This window comes from Clinocottus analis, unplaced genomic scaffold (assembly GCF_023055335.1).
Source record: "Clinocottus analis isolate CAN_PGR_092001 unplaced genomic scaffold, fCliAna1.0.p SCAF_9, whole genome shotgun sequence".
NCBI lineage: Eukaryota > Metazoa > Chordata > Actinopteri > Perciformes > Cottidae > Clinocottus > Clinocottus analis.
Window position 1 is genome coordinate 6,731,435 of NW_027176251.1, and position 16,251 is coordinate 6,747,685.

The 16,251-nt window shown below is 43.1% G+C and overlaps 1 protein-coding gene across 1 annotated transcript; it reads left to right on the forward strand.

Annotated features, from left to right (window-relative positions):
• The first annotated feature begins 1,703 nt into the window (after positions 1-1,703).
• Positions 1,704-14,723, forward strand: LOC137780752 (voltage-dependent calcium channel gamma-7 subunit-like). The gene is made up of 6 exons (XM_068568954.1): positions 1,704-1,926; positions 5,951-6,146; positions 6,543-6,629; positions 7,684-7,824; positions 10,548-10,693; positions 11,410-14,723. The coding sequence occupies exons 2-6, from the start codon at positions 5,951-5,953 to the stop codon at positions 11,857-11,859; spliced, it is 1,020 nt and encodes a 339-aa protein (XP_068425055.1). The 5' UTR covers positions 1,704-1,926; the 3' UTR covers positions 11,860-14,723.
• The last annotated feature ends 1,528 nt before the right edge of the window (positions 14,724-16,251 follow it).

Here is a 16,251-nt window from a genome sequence, read left to right on the forward strand (position 1 = left end):
CCAGTATCGTGTCTTATCTTGTCCTGGCCTCTGCATCAATATTATGGTCTGTTTTACAGTTATTTATTGTCTAATAATGGTGTTCAGGCAGGGAACGTGTGAATTTTCTCACATTTTGATTTTACAATTTTCAAAACATTGCATCCCACTTTTTTTATTTATTTAATAAAACGCAGCTTGATGTTCTTTATATTGATGTAATTCTAAAAAATGTCACTAATCTTGTGAAGAAATGTGACTTTTATGTTTTGATCGTATGCATCTATATTATTTCCTGTCATAACACAAATGTTGATATCTTTTACGGGACTATTTTATAGTCTTTGATGTGTTTTGAACCTACAATCCAGTAGTGAAGGCCTTTCACTCTTAAATAAGGTATTTTAAATTGTAAGAAAACTTGGAATGCCTCTTTTGTGAAACGATATCCCATTCGGTGTATTTGGTATCACCTGATGTCGACTGCCTGCTCTTAAACTCCTCACCTCAGCCTTTACTCCAGCCTTGACAGTATCTCCCTCCATGCAACTGAACCTCCAGCGCTCTGCGGCCGGAGTTGTGTGTGCAGTCCATCATTCACTGTCACTTTGACACGATATCATCCCTTCTCTTCACTGCTGCCTCCTCTTCCTCTCTCTCTGCTCTCTTTCTATCTCGCCTCAATCTCTCATACTCCCCCACCTCCCTCTCCCTCTATCTTTCTTTCTCGCTCATGCCCTGAGGTCAGAGTGTGCTGTAGACTATTGATATCGTTACTAAAAATATAGGATTCCTCCACAAGCCAGCTAAAAATAGACCAAGGGACATGGACCACAGGAGACATGGGGGAGGAAGGGGGGGGGGGGGGAGGAAGGGGAGGTTACTTGTGCAGTGTAACTATAGTCATAATGGTGGAAGGTGAAATAAAAGTGTCTAAAAGATCTTGAATGAACAACAGCTCCTAAAGGGCAGAAGATCTACTGTTACACTTATATTTGACATGAAATGCTGTAAATCAAACAATTCTGTAAAGTGAATTAATTTGCATAGAATTGAAATTGAATGTTCCTTTATCGACATGAGCACATTCAGGCACAGCATGGACAAAGCATGTCGTAAGCCAATAAGGTTTACAATGTAAGTACAACAATCATTATAAAATTATATATATTATATGTATATATATTATATATGCATATATATGTATATATTATATATGTATCTATATATATATATGTGTGTGTGTGTGTGTGTGTGTGTGTGTATATATATATATATATATATATACACTTTTGCACCTTGTCAGAGGTTAGTGCAATTTTGTCTATGACAGACAACAAAATTATGAAGGTAAACGTGAAATAAAAACGAATCATAAACCAATATATGATTGTTTTATTAGTTTTACTGTAACATAAGGCCACATTATACAACTGCGGTCCAGAATGGAAGAAAAACAAAAACAAATCCCTCAAGAAAAGAACATAAATGATAGGATGAGAAATAGTAGTTTAACATGACCCCCCTCCCTCCCTCCCTCCCTCCTTCCCTAACTCTCTCTCTCTCTCTCTCTCTCTCTCTCTCTCTCTCTCTCTCTCTCTCTCTCTCTCTCTCTCTCTCTCTCTCTCTCACTATCTCTCTCACTAGTTCACCTCTCTCTCTCTCTCTCTCTCTCTCTCTCTCTCTCTCTCTCTCTCTCTCTCTCTCTCTCTCCAACACTTCTCTCGCTCCTGCTCCCGCTATGTCTCTTTTGTAGCCAAAGTAGCTCGCTGACCCGATCCACCGCAGTGCCTGGGACAGATCTGGTGAAAGAGAGAGTGAGGGATTTGGAGGATGGGTAAAGGGGCTTAAGCGAAAACACATAAAAGAGAGGGACCAAAACCCACCAAACCTCCCTGGTGTGAGGTTTCTTGGCGACTGACGTGTGCGCACGACTCTCGTGGCAGGGTGAGTATTTTTCTCTCTCTCCCCTTGTTAAATAACTACAGTTGTGTGTTACTTGGCTGTATTTGTGACGATGACGCCTTTTCGCAACCTGACTCAGTCATTTGAAATGTAGATGTCTTTTATTGCGTGTGATGACAGCAGCTCTGTACAAAAAAAACAAAAAAAAACGCAGCCTTCATAACGTGTCCTCGTGTCGTGTTGGCGTAAAGACACATCTTCCTCTGAGATACCACAGTCGGGCTAAATGTCACCTGGAAGCGGAGTCGCGCTGCAGCTCCTCATTTTGTTTCACCAATCCCATCCAAATGTTGAGTGCGAGTCGCTCACATGTTCCCTGCTCTGTGTTTATCATCTCCAAACTCCGCGTGTGAGTGTGTGTGACAGTGGAGCAGGGAGGAGGAGGGGGGGTCTAAACAATCTTATGCGCACATCGCAGCCTGGGTCAGCCCTGCGCCGGGATACAGATCCCTGCTTCACATGCATGTAGTTTGGATGTTTAACTCTCCAGCTCGGCGCCGTGAAAATGGTGCGAGTTTCACCAGAGTGTGGCTGCGCAGCAGAAATGCTCCGAGAAATCCCGAGCAAACCCACCCATTGAGTCACGATATCCACGTTCACTCGCTATGAAGTCATTTATTTTCCACTGAGTGATTCCAGCCTCCTCTCGGGCGGATCTTTTTTTTTTTTTTTTTTTTTTTTTTTTTTGAAGAGACGCTGCTCAGTCAAGGTTGGTTAGTTTCGCACAGGTGTAGGCGCATTCCCGTCGTGCGCGTCCATGTTGGGTACTCCTTCCATTTTTTGGGCCAAGGTCTTTTCCCTGTGCTAACCTATATATCTGTTACATGTTCTCTTCCCGCCTTGAGGACTCTCACCCAGCATAGTTTCGTCCTCCTTTCTCTCCTTTTTTCCTCTTTAGCACGGCTCCTATCTTTTCCTCTTGCCCATCACTTCCTCTTTCTCTTGGCGTCTTTCTTTCCTGTGAGGCTTAGAGGTGATGTCAGTCTGTAGATTGTGACATATTGGAGAGAATTAAACCTTTTGTCCCCCTTGTGGCTCCTATCTAACCAATTCAATTGGCTCATTACTTTCTGGGTGAGGGAGCTGAGGGGCCTGTCTCCGAGCGCTAAAATGGGATTGTTATCACAGATCTAACAGTGAATTTTCTTTCGTTCAATCTTAAGTCAATGGTTATGTCTCCATAAGCTGCAACAGCCTTTAGAGGATTTTTTTGAGGGATGATGTGGGCTCAATAAACGGGTAGCGAAGAAGGGACTTTCCTCCCTTTTTTGTGTCCAAATTCATTATGAAAGATGTGTTTCCTGTTTGACGACAGTCCATGAGAGACATGGCGCTGCTGTCCGTGGTGCTGAACCAGTCTGGAAGAGCCACTCAGGCACATGCACTCATTTCTGCTGGGTTGCAACTCCAATTGATTCTCACTCATTCCTGACCACTTTGGCACACCCTCCAACTGCTGGAAGGTGTGATTGTTCATCCCCACTCCGCTCTGCTCTGCTCTATATCTTCCCCTCTCGTGTGCCTTCCGTTATTTCACATGTCATCTCAGTGAGTTATTTGGGATTTTAGGGAGATTAAGCCGAACTCGCTCAGTCTCACTGGCTCTTGTTCGACAGTCAAGTGTCAGCAGCAGCAGTGACCACTTCCAGGCCTGACGTATGATTCGCCACCTCTGATTGAAGCAGACAAAAACAGGAAATATAGAAGCTTTAGTGTCAAACTTAGGAATTCATTCAAATCTTCATGGATTCATCCTGCAAGTTGTAAATCGTGCACCTTTGCTTTTGATAGCCCAAAATGTTCTGTCTATAATCTGTCCTGTTTGTGCAACTGGATTCTGAGTGGTTGGTCATCCTTTTCCCTCTCAAATCTGCCCGTACCGTTTGTAACTCACTCTACGCTTCTCTCAGCCTCAACATGCCCAAACGTCATTCCTCACAGGATTTCTCTGCTGCGTATACCCTTTACCAGCTCTGTTCCTAACAAAAGAAGCTCTATTCATCCCCGGTGCTGCAAAGAAACTGAAGCAACTTCTATAGTGGTCACGACCCACACAATGGCTGTCCAGATAAGATGAGGCCATGCTTAATCTTTAAGAGTTTATTCCCTTAGCAGAATGACTGTATCTTGTATAACTGTTTGCTGGTCAAAGACCAAAGGGTTGCCATACAAAGAAAGACCAGAAGAAGAATTAAGTGGTTCTCATGTTTAAGTCATTAATTTGACATTAATCTTCCGTCTTCGCGCCTTATGGTGAATTAATTAGTCGGCCCAAACATGATGTTTTTTTTTTTTTTTACCATTCATCTGTATGCAAATAGCTCATTCCACAAGACAGTGAGTACCAATTGTCTGTTAAACTAAATGCTAATACACAGATGTGGATTTACAGAGAAGGATTCAAGAAACTACAAAAAAGAATCTGGTCATCTGCAGCACACACACACACATTTTTATTATCGGCAATCAAACAGCCACAAGGATTCAAATAACAGCTCAGCACAACTGTGGTATGCGGAGGAACGGCTCAAACACACATCTTCAGACCTTGGAGCAGCAGCTGTGTTACATCAGCAGAAGAACATGCCTGATTTCACTCCTGTCAGCGACCGTAAGAACAAGAGGCTGAAGCCTGAGTAGTTACAAACTGGACAAGAGAGGAGTGAAAAAACATTTCCTGTTACAACAAATATCAATTATTTTTTGACAGTAAGGGTCCAACTTTGGTGTAAAAGCTCCATTCTGCCTCTTGTCCACATCTCAGGCTGCAAACAGCACAGCGTTGTGTAACAGTGTCGGTAAAGTTTTCTGAGTACAGTGTTGCGGTGTTAGTGTTTTTTTTTACGCCTTATTGCAGGGCAAGTGAAATGCTTTCATAATTTGGCTCTTTCAGACAGTTATTATATTGTCACGTGTGCTTTAAAGTCAGCTCAGTGAACTTTAATAGCGTATACAGTCTGTGACATACAGTGTGATACTCACACATTCAGCAAATGAGAGATGCTGCCGTTGGGGGTCAAGCTCCTCTTGAAAGAACTAAAGGTGGTCCTCGTTGTGTCTAAGATAAGATAAGTAAAACAAAAGAAAAGGTCAAACATATTGTAAAATATAGTGTATGTTCCAGAGATAATACAAACTGTAAATTAGAACAACAGAAAAAGGCAACCACAAAGTTAAAGATCAAAACAAGAGCTAATGTCACCTCTTAAAAAGGAGGACATGAGGTCAGCTGCATAACAGTAATGATCCTGCCAGAGTAACACACGATGTGCTGAGTAAGTAAGCAAAATGAGGGTGATTACAGTAAACACCAGCCCGCGCTGTGTTTTCCACATGCATTTGTTCTCCATTATTTGTCAAGCTGATGACACTGAACCAAACTCCAAATTAAGCAGAGGATTTTGGCTGAACAATCACACACACACACACACACACACACACACACACACACACACACACACACACACAAACAGAAACTCACAAATGCATACAGACAGCACGCTCAATGGATTTGCAGTGAAGTCTTTCCCAGTCAACCAGAACTAAGTCACAGAAAGACCATGTGTGAGTCACGCAGGACCACTCCTCCCTCTCCTGATCTGTGTGTACGTGTGTGCGTGTGTGTGTGCGTGTATGTGTGTGTGTGTGTGTGTGTGCGCGCATGTGTTTACTACCCATCTCTCAGCTTTTTTAAGTCCTCTTCTAAGTTCAGTGGTTCACCATGAAGTCATCATCTGTTGCATCGGCTCCTCTCTGACCTTTATCAGGATTGGTCGCCACCGGATGTGTCACTAACTCATCTTTAGCATAACAGAGCCAGACTGGAAGATAACCAGTAGCTCTTTGCATGTCCGTCTCTGTGTTTCTCCCCGTTCTTAATGACCTCCCCCCCTCCCCCCCTCCCCCCGCCCTCCGTGCAAATGTACCTACATTACTGTCTCCACCGTTTTGACGTGTAGCTCCTTCTCTCCTCTCACACCCTTCCCTCCCTCGTTCCGCCCTCCAGATGAGTTCGTGCAGCAGCCGTGCGCTGACCATCCTGTCTACAGTGTTCGGAGCCTGCGGGCTGCTTCTAGTGGGGGTGGCCGTGTCCACAGACTACTGGCTGATCATGGTGGAGGGCATCATCCTGCAGCAGAACCAGAGCATGGAGGTGAAGATGGCGCTGCATTCGGGCCTCTGGAGAGTTTGCTTCGTGGCGGGTAGGAAGATGCAACGGCAAATTCACTGTAGAAGACAGATACATGTGCACGTACACACACACACACACACACACACACACACACAACCATCCAAACATTGCTGCTGCGTGTGTGCGCCTATGTCCACATCATCTCGGTGACAAACACACAGAAACGGAAAAAGCAGTGGAGTGAGAGAGCAGCGAGGGGAGAAAAGAGAGAAAGCGAGCTTCTGGCCTCCAGAATCATAGCTGTCACAAAACATGATCGTTACCTGTGAGCAGTGCTGCAGAGACCCAGAGATGTTCCTTTCTCTCTCTTTTTTTTTTTGGTTTAGTTTAGTTTCCTCATGCATCACTGAGTTGGAAAGCAAACCCCAACATTGTCCTCTTTGCTTGTGTGTGTGTTCCCTCTCAGGAGCAGAAAACGGGAGATGTGTTGCATCGGAGTACTTCACTGAACCCGATATCGAGATCACCACTGAAAACACTGCAAATATCCTCAGTGAGTAAAACACACAACAGCTCAGTGACATTACACACCGTCTGCTGGATGAGAGGGACTGCAGAGTCCCCCTACTGATTGATCCAGGGTACTGGCGCTTTTACACAGAGTTAGAATTGATCGACAGAAAATGAATTTAAAAGTCAAACTGAATCTGATAATCGATTAAAGAAAAACAGACAAAATTCTCTTGTTGCAGCGTCTCAACTGTGAGGTTTAGCTTTTTTTCAGTTGTTTTTTTTTAATCACAGTAAACAGATTATCTTTTGGACGAATACGATATTTAAAGACTTCGTCTTGGACTCTGGGAAAATAATCGTTGGTACTGCATGAGAGTGACTTCTAAAGCAGCTTGCTCATGAACAAAGAGCATGTTTGTTTACCAACTTACTGGATTCAATTAAACTCAAGTTGAATGTTATTATTATTACTGTTATTATTATTATTTCTCAAATCTATTCTACTGTTATAATACATGAACATTTTCTCACAAAGAGGTTTTATTACTTCATTACCAGCATCATTTCTAATTGTTCATCTGGATATTACTGAATATTCAAGAGAATATTGATGCAACAGCCGCTGAAAAGTTTCTCTGTAATCTTATAGATTTACAACGATTGGTATATTTATGTAGCAACGTTTTACATCAAAACTCTGTTTCCAATAGTTATAAAGCCCTTTTTTTATATTCCATTTTTTTTTTGTCTGTGAAGAAGAAGAAATCCTCCTTTATTAATCTCCTTGGGGAAAGTATAATCTGCCGTTAACCCATCCTTACTGATCAAGGTTCAGTGTCCTGACACTTGAACACATGATCTACGGGGACAACAGGGATCGAACCGTGAACCAAGACAGAACCAATCCCCCTATTTCAGTGATGAATGTCATGGCATCTCCACTCAGCTGAGCGTACTTTATATCCTTGATTAAACCGCCTCTGATTGTCTAAACTAATAGTGTGTCATGATCTCCATTATCATTCACCTCTCTCAGCAGTTTAAGGACACGTTACATCAGCTTTGTTTAACGCGGTGACCTCTCCTCCCTCCAGAGATGGTGCGGACAGCCACGCCCTTCCCGATGGTGTCGCTGCTTTTCGTCTTCACGGCCTTCGTCATCAGTAACATCGGACACATCCGGCCTCAGCGCACCATCTTGGCCTTTGTGTCCGGCATCTTCTTCATCCTCTCAGGTGGGAACCATTACTCATGTCCGCCGTCACCGCACCTTCCCTCCGTGATCGATTACAGCAGCCTGGTGCGTCCCGTGTCACACATGGGCGCACTCCATCACGGCTCTATTTTTAGTGCACGATGCAGATGTGTCGGCTGTCATCGGCAAAGGTGACGAGATTAGTTTCCTGCTCTTCTCACTTTGGAATTAAACCGGCTCTACGAGTGAAATTATGAATTTCGGATTACGCCCGAGGATTGCCAAAATTATGAACAGACGTGCGAAATTCCCACAGCAGCACGAGCAGGTCTTTCATCTTTAGTCTCTGCATTAGTGTAATTAACCTTGTTGAACAGCAGGTGGCTCTAACGCTCCCGTTTCTTGTCCTCGGTGTGTTAAGACTGCCAGGTGCCAAACTGGAGCTCATGTTCTCTAAAGGCCGTTTCCCTCGACATGTTTGAGAAGGAAGCAGAGCTCCGAGGAGCATCAAACGTCAGCCGCAGCAACTTTGCCGCGGCGGGGACTTGCTGATGAAGGGAGCAGCAGAATAATAGGTTTTATGTAACCGGGGTTATGTAATGTTTATAGCCTGTGCTGGAAGTGTCGCAGTGTTTTTTGATGATAGGGTGATAATAAGGGGCACGTGTATCAAATTGCTTTTCAGTGGTTAGAGATTCTGCTGCACTGAGCCTCTCTCTCTCTCTCTCTCTCTCTCTCTCTCTCTCTCTCTCTCTCTCTCTCTCTCTCTCTCTCTCTCTCTCACCACTGCCCTCCTCCTGCCTTCCTTCCCTCCTCCCTCTGCCTCCCCCTTCTCTCATTCACCCAGCCCCACTGTTTTCATAGCTTTTTCTATCCCCCCTCTCTCTCAGTGGCTCTCCCTTTTTCTCGTATCCTACTGACTCCTCCGATCAGAGTACATTCGCTCAGTATTCTCAGTCACTGTCGATGTCGTGGTGCTTGTGGACGACTGAGTGACGCGAGTCAGCTGGCATCACCGACGCGGTGTTTGGTAAATATTGTAGTTTGAGTCGGACGTGTTTCGATTGACATCACAGAATTCAGAGCGACGTGCCACAGCTGTTCAAGCGCGGTCAGATGTTGATGTTTCTCTCTTAACCCAGAGACAACTTGCACTTGTAGAATCTGTTTCTTCTTCCTTTGGCCTCACACACACACATGCACACTCTTTCGTTTCCTGCATCTACTAAATGTGTACGTGCACAGCCATGTGCACATCTCAATTTTTATGATGTTACTTATTTAGATAAAGATGTTCTTCCACTGCAGGATTGGCAGCAGCATGGTTTCTGCATTTTCCGTGGTTTTCAATTTTAAATCGACAGCAGAGCCTCTTAAAGTAGACGTTTACTGTGAAGGACATAACTGCTTGACAGCCGGGTGGTCCATTTGAATTTTGCAGGGACGGCTAAAAATACTCATTTTGCTGCTTACAGCATGCAGCTTTCTTTGAATATTGATTCTTCGATGTTGGCCATATGTTGTATCTCATGCATTTAACATTTCGAAGAGTGTTCTTGCAGGAAGGGGTTTTAATGTTGTATACGTTGCTTCTGGCTAAAAAGGGTCATTGAAAGCTTATTCTGGTTTTCTATATGATGATTAGAGACACACTCAACTTTACAGTGTTTATGTACTTTCAGTTTTTAGCTTTGTCATCTTTTTCATATCTTTATTAGGATTTTTAAAAAAGAGCCAAATTCTAAATATACAAGCTCAGTCAGTAATCAAAATATGACATTACAATATGACAATTCAATTAAAGGTACTTTGTTCTCAGGATAAGTAAAGGAAATGAAATGATCATGTTTAAATGGAAATGTGCACACAATCCTGTTCCCTCGAAATTACATTTATATGGTTTCAGAGGAAAGTATGCCACCTCAATGATGTTGTTAATCACCACAAGGAGAAAATGTTTCAAAGAATGATTTTTGACCTAATATATAATATATATTATTATTATTATCTTTTTTTTTTTACAATATCCTATAATCCAACTATGGCTCTAAAACCTTTTGAATGTTCAAAGCATGTATTCACATATTCACTGGTTAAATATTGATAAAGTCAACATTGACTTGAAGCATAAGAACGCTTTTTAACAACTAACTGTGACTACAGTTCAACCTGAATACAAGTGTGCATGTTACCTGAACCACACACTGAAGCAGAACCACTTCCTTTAAGAATTTTGCCAAACAATCTCGTCAGGAATGATCACGTTTCCCTGAAAAAGTAATTTTGGCAGAACAAATGATCACTGCAGGAGGAAGTCAAGACACTTATAGTCCTCACCACTACACATAGCAGACGTAGGAAACAACAAGAGGACAAACAAAAAGCTGCCACACTTCAGAGTACAATCAGAAGGTCTAACTTAACTTTGTAATGTGTGTATTTTATGTTTTACATTAATAAAAATGACATTGATTTGTTTCTATGAGGCGTTTATCTCTCAAAGTCATTGATCGTTATCTCTTTATCGGTCACGGTGATAATACATACACACTCTCTGGTCTCTCCATCTCTTTTTTAATGTTAGCATTTCAGAGGCTAATTGCTTGCTCTGGTCACTCCACATCCCATCGCTCTCTCGCGCTCGCTGTCTCCTCACCCCTCGCCACACTGGTGCAGCTGTCTGGATTGCCATATAATGACCTCCTCGCTCTCTCTTGTACATGACTCTCTGACCCGCTGTCATTGTTAATGTGCCGTGTGCAGGCCTCAGTCTGGTGGTCGGCCTGGTGCTCTACATCTCCAGTATTAATGATGAGGTGATGAACCGGCCCAGGGAGCCCGAGCAGTTCTTCAACTACCATTACGGCTGGTCCTTCGCCTTCGCTGCCTCTTCCTTCTTACTCAAAGAGGTCTGTCACGGCTCCGTGTGTGTGTGTGTGTGCCTGTGTGTATGTGTTGTTGTTTGCAGGAAGAATAATGGGAAGAGTGTGTGTCTGTTTGCTGCATATGTTAAATGCAGAGAATATGTTTTCATTTCTATGAGTGTTTTATGCTGAGTGTGTACGAAGATAAGATGATTAGGATTCTGTAGATATGGTGAGGCGTGTGCAGCCATGCATCATGCATGGAGAAGTATCATGTGAGTCCTCTGCTCATCCCCCCCCCCCCTCGCCCCTCCCCTCCCCACACACACTCTCTCCTCTTGCCTCTTTCCCATCATCAGCAGCAGCAGCACTGCTCTTAATGTGGTGCAGTGGACATAACCTCCTCTCCTCTCCTCTCCGCCCATCTGTTCTCCTCACTCATGTCTCCTCCTTGCGCCTCTCTTTCCCTTTCAATCTGTTATATATATATGAGCTAAAAAGAACTTAAAGTGTTCTCTTATCTTTCAAAATCAAAGCACGTACTTTCACCCCTTTACTTTCCTACATTCCTGTTCACACTTCTGCCCTATCAGTCTCTTTTAATCTAATTTCCCTCGCCATCACTTGTTCCTACTTCTTTGAAAGTGTATTTTTCTCTGAACTCAGTTTATTTCATGCAGCTCAGTCCCTCTCTCTCTCTCTCTGTGGCGTCTTATCAGCCCCTCATCTCATCCTGCTTCCTTTCTCCCTCGCTGTCCCAGGGGGCCGGGGTGATGTCAGTCTATCTGTTTATGAAGCGCTACGCCGAGGAAGAGATGTACCGCCCCCACCCTGCTCTCTACCGCCCCCGTCTGTCCGAGAGCAGCGACTACAGCGGGCAGTTCCTCCACCCTGAATCGTCCTGGCCTCCGCCGAAGCGAGGCCGCAGCACCTCCGAAGCCTCCAGCGACATCTCCATCCAGCTCAACCAGGCGCCGCCGGTGCCGCCCAAAAGCAGCCTCCACGGGCAGGGCAGCCCGCCCTCCGGGTCTTCCTCCGCAGGGAGCTACCAAATGCCCCCGCAGTCTGCCGGCTACCCGTCCACACACACCCTCACCAGGTCGCACGCCTCACATCCCCAGGGCCAAGCTCTTCCCATGGCCATGCCTCCGTCGCCGGTGCCTCCTCCTCACTATCACACTCACATGCACATGAGCGCCTCCCCCTGTTAGGAGGAGGGAGCATTTGGGAGGGAAGGAGAGACACTTGCTCCTCATAATCACGTATTCTGTACATTTAGATGTGGATGGGAGTAAATGCTGAATTTGGAGCACAGATCATGTGAGATTAAGTGGAGCGAGAGGTTATCAGACGTAATAAAATGTAGCGTTGGAACCATAATGAACCAAGGACAAAGGAGGTGTTGGAGATTTAACAGGATTGCGGAGATGTGCCCGAAAGTGCGATGAGCGAAGAAAAAAAAACAAAACGAGAGAAAATTGGAAAATAAAAAGAAGAATTCAGTTTTTCGTGATGGAAGAAGGTAAAAAAAAAAAAAGTGATTCCTAGAAAGACTTTAGAGGTTAGGTTTAGTGACAGAGGAGATATAGGGGGAGGGAGAGGGAGGCAGGGGGAGCGAGGGGCTGCGGTATAATGCGAAGATACTGCAGTGCTGCAGGAAATTTGTATGCATTTGGAAATGTACAACGCAAAACACTGATCACAAAGACTGAGGATGCACATAGTTTTATACATACATGATTCAGAAAAATACACAGACTACATGCCTTTTTACCGAAAGGTAATTATGGTTAAATATATTCTTGTCTTCTCTGAATTTCTTACATCATCAATCCTGTTTCAGAACTCACAATGTCAAAGTATTATTATTATTAATTAATTAATGAATTAAAAGTATTAGGTAACAATAGAGTAGTTCTGAAATAAGGACACTGTATGTGAATGCTGTTAATCTTTGTAAAAAAAAAAAAAAAAAACAGACAGAAGTGGACTATGTTCTGAAATATCATTAGAAGAAATCTACTTGTTTTACATATTTGATTAAGATACCAATTTCTAAATTTCTTGTACATACAATTGCACATGAGGACTTCTATCTAGCTGTTATAGATTATGAATGAAGCTTTGGCACAAGTCACATGAAGAAAATGTCTGACTCATTCTGCTTTGGATGAAGACTGCAACAGGCGCACTACAACCAACGCCGCAGACGCAGCGGCGGTTAGAAGGAGGACCCGCCCGACACGGATGTGGCGGTCTGATGCCCTCTTCTGGCCGCTGTTCAGCACTGACCCTGGATCAGATCGGGGCCCAGGTCACTACTTGTTCACGCACTCTTTGTTCGTCACTGACCTGCACTGTGTGTCAGTTGATGAGTTGGACGGTGAATGCAACGAGACATGTCATTTTGAACTGCACATGGAGCAAGAAGTATGCTTTAAAGACTGATTAGAAGTATTTTTTAAAAGCTTCAATGCTGTTTATATATCTGGAAAACTCACAGACGGAAGTGTTAATAACATTTGCACTTAATGCTCAAAGGACAATACCACTGTTTATAAAACGCAAGTCCTCAGGACATGAACAAAGTATACGCCGTTATTTAATTCCAATATTTCCGGTTTCCATTTGTGATGGTACATTGTGCAAAAAGTTTCCAGAGTATCTGAAAATATATGTTGAAATGAAAAACGTGGTGTTGAGCTCTCTTGGACTGCATCCATTTTCATCATGGCCTAATCTACTTGTTAATCTAGATTTTTTAGATTCATGCCAACTGTAACGGCCCAAAGCTCAACAACATTTCTTTAATTAGTGGTGTTTTGCAACAGTCCAAAACAAACGTTAAATCTCTGAGCATATGTTTGGCATTTTGTTTTGAAAATGACTATAATTATGAATCTATTTTCAAAATAGTGCTGATAATTTGTTTTCATGGGCCAATTGATGTATCAATCTTTTAACATCACATTGTAGTTAGCTGCGTATGACAGTGAGGGTTGTTTTAGCCTGTGCTCTGTCAGTCACCTGTCATGTTGTCTTTCATTTTGAGGTAAGTATATTTTCAGATGCTTTAGAACTTTACTGTTCAGATCAAGTTGCTCTTAAATGTACAGTATCTCAACGATGCAGAGTAATCATCTCGGGCGGACCAGCAGGACCTGCGTATCAAAAACAGTAGAATAGTTGATTTAGTTTGTTTTTAAGGCACATCATGCAGAGGGACACACCGATATGATATATCTCTGAAATGAGAATAAAACCATCATGTCGTTGTGTAATGGCTGGTTTTCATTATCACTGTGACGCTGGAGAGAGGGAAACACACTGATGTCCTACAGAGGATTTCACACACTTACCTGGAGAATATGAAGCGAGATCACGGAGATATCATCATGTTTCCCTGCACCCTCATGCCGGGTTTGGTTGAGCCAGTGCGCGGTTCTTCATCCCTGTTGTTTGTTTATGCATTGGCACAAATTAGTATCTAGATGAAGCCCAGTGTAACGGCAACCTTCTGTTGTTGGTTCTGCGTTTACACTTTGGGGGTTAAGTGCCTTGCTCAAGGGCAACTCAGAAGTAGCTGTTGAAGAAGATCTTTTCCGATCAATAGATATCTAAACCTTCTGATTTAAATCCACCTTTGTAACCTGTTGACTACCGATGACCTCCATTGTGACCTTTGTGACTGTGGACAGCTGTTCTGTTTATTCCTTTTTCACTTATTTCCATTTTTAGTCATAGAACCGTTCGATAATCTTTCGCTGCAACTTAAACCGCGGCAGTTCTTTCCCTTTTCATCTCTGTACCTCGTTGTTTTTCCCTCTCTACTACCCCCAGCTTTTTTCTTTGCCTCTACATGATTACGTAAAAGGGTGTAGCTGTGCTTGCTTCTGCATAAAGGGTAGACTTCTTGCACATCTTTGTAAAGAAAAAAATGGGTAAAACAAATGCTGTTCAATGCTTCAATGCAACTGATGCTGTATAATCTTGACTTACATTTAGGAGTTGTGATTAAGATCCCTGTTGAAAGTGTCACTCGCTTTCCCTTAAACATGAATAAAACTTAAAACATGGGTTCATTTCAACCTGTTCACCCCTCTGGTTATCTGCTTCTGAATTTATATCTTTATATAAGTGTTTACATAAACATAAGAATGAAAATAAGGACAGAACTGAAAGTAAAGCCCTCTTTTGATGTGAATTGTAGCGCTCATGCACTCACAATGAGCAGGTGAGGAGAGTTCCTCTGGCTGGTCTCTGATGGAGGGAACCATTGTGAGTGAATGCACACTGCACTGCGGTGAACCACTGGATGTTAACCAGGCTCCCTCCTCAGTCACGGCAAGCCACCACAGCCTGAAGGCAACAATTGATCAGTGCTGTATGTGTGTATGCGTTTGTGTGTGACTGGCTGTGTTTGGTGCCATATGTGTATGCATGAAGGCTTATAATTGTTTATCATCACCCTCCTGAGATGAAAGAAAGAGCGTTACAAAATATAAGGATGAATTGTAAGAAGTAAGTTAACCTAAAGGGAAGTAGAACTCCAATTAAAATAAATACTTTTTGGTCAAGGTCAAAAAGAGAGTAAAGTGAGGCAAAGAGGCGCATGGAGGTGAACTAATGATATATTTAGAGAAACCGCAGTGTGTTGTTTCTAATCAGCAATAGATCAGTTACATTGAGAAGAAAAACAAACTGAAATCGAGCAGAGAACTCAATATTTCTATCAGAAAACAATCCAGAATGACATAGGAATTGAAAGCAAGACGCCAAATCTGCAATTAGTGCATAATAATGTGTGACAGTGCTCGTGTGTGTAAAGCAAGTCAGTAAGAGGTGTTACATTAAGTCAAACATCAAACATCCACAGGTCAATAAAGCTAAAACGCATGAGCACTCTGCTGTCTGACTTCTAGGACTGAGTGTGTGTGTGTGTGTGTGCGTGCGTGTGTGTGCATGTGTGTGCATGTGTGTGCGTGTGTGTCTCTCCTGATGAATAAAGCCTGACTGCTGGTCTAAACAATTGAGATTAAATTGTGACTTGAGGTTGCTATGTGGCCACTTTTGTGTGTTAGTGTGTGTTGGCGTGTGTTAGCTTCTTTTGTTTGTCTGCGTATGCGTTTGTGTTTGACTTAATGTGTGTGGCAGTGTGGGTTGAGTGGATCTCTCTTTTCACCATCACCATTACTGCATGAAAGACCTGTCACTCTGTATTAGCTCTCCCCAGCTCTCCCTCTCCCCTCTGTGTGTGTGTGTGAGAGAGAGAGAGAGAGAGAGAGAGAGAGAGAGAGAGAGAGAGAGAGAGAGAGAGAGAGAGAGAGAGAGAGAGAGAGAGAGAGAGAGAGAGAGAGAGAGAGAGAGAGAGAGAGAGGTGAACTGGCCAGCAAAGCCATTTTCAAGCTATTGAAGGTCATTGTCCGCTCAGTTTTGTCTACTGCTTTGCGACCGGCAGCTTGAGCCTCTGGCTCCTTGTTTATAGATCTGTGCATGACATAATTTAGTCTATATTACAAACAGATAGATCCGTTATCACTAAAGATTAAATAATTACGGCAATGATAGTCAATTATCACAATTATTTCATGGCTCCAGATGAA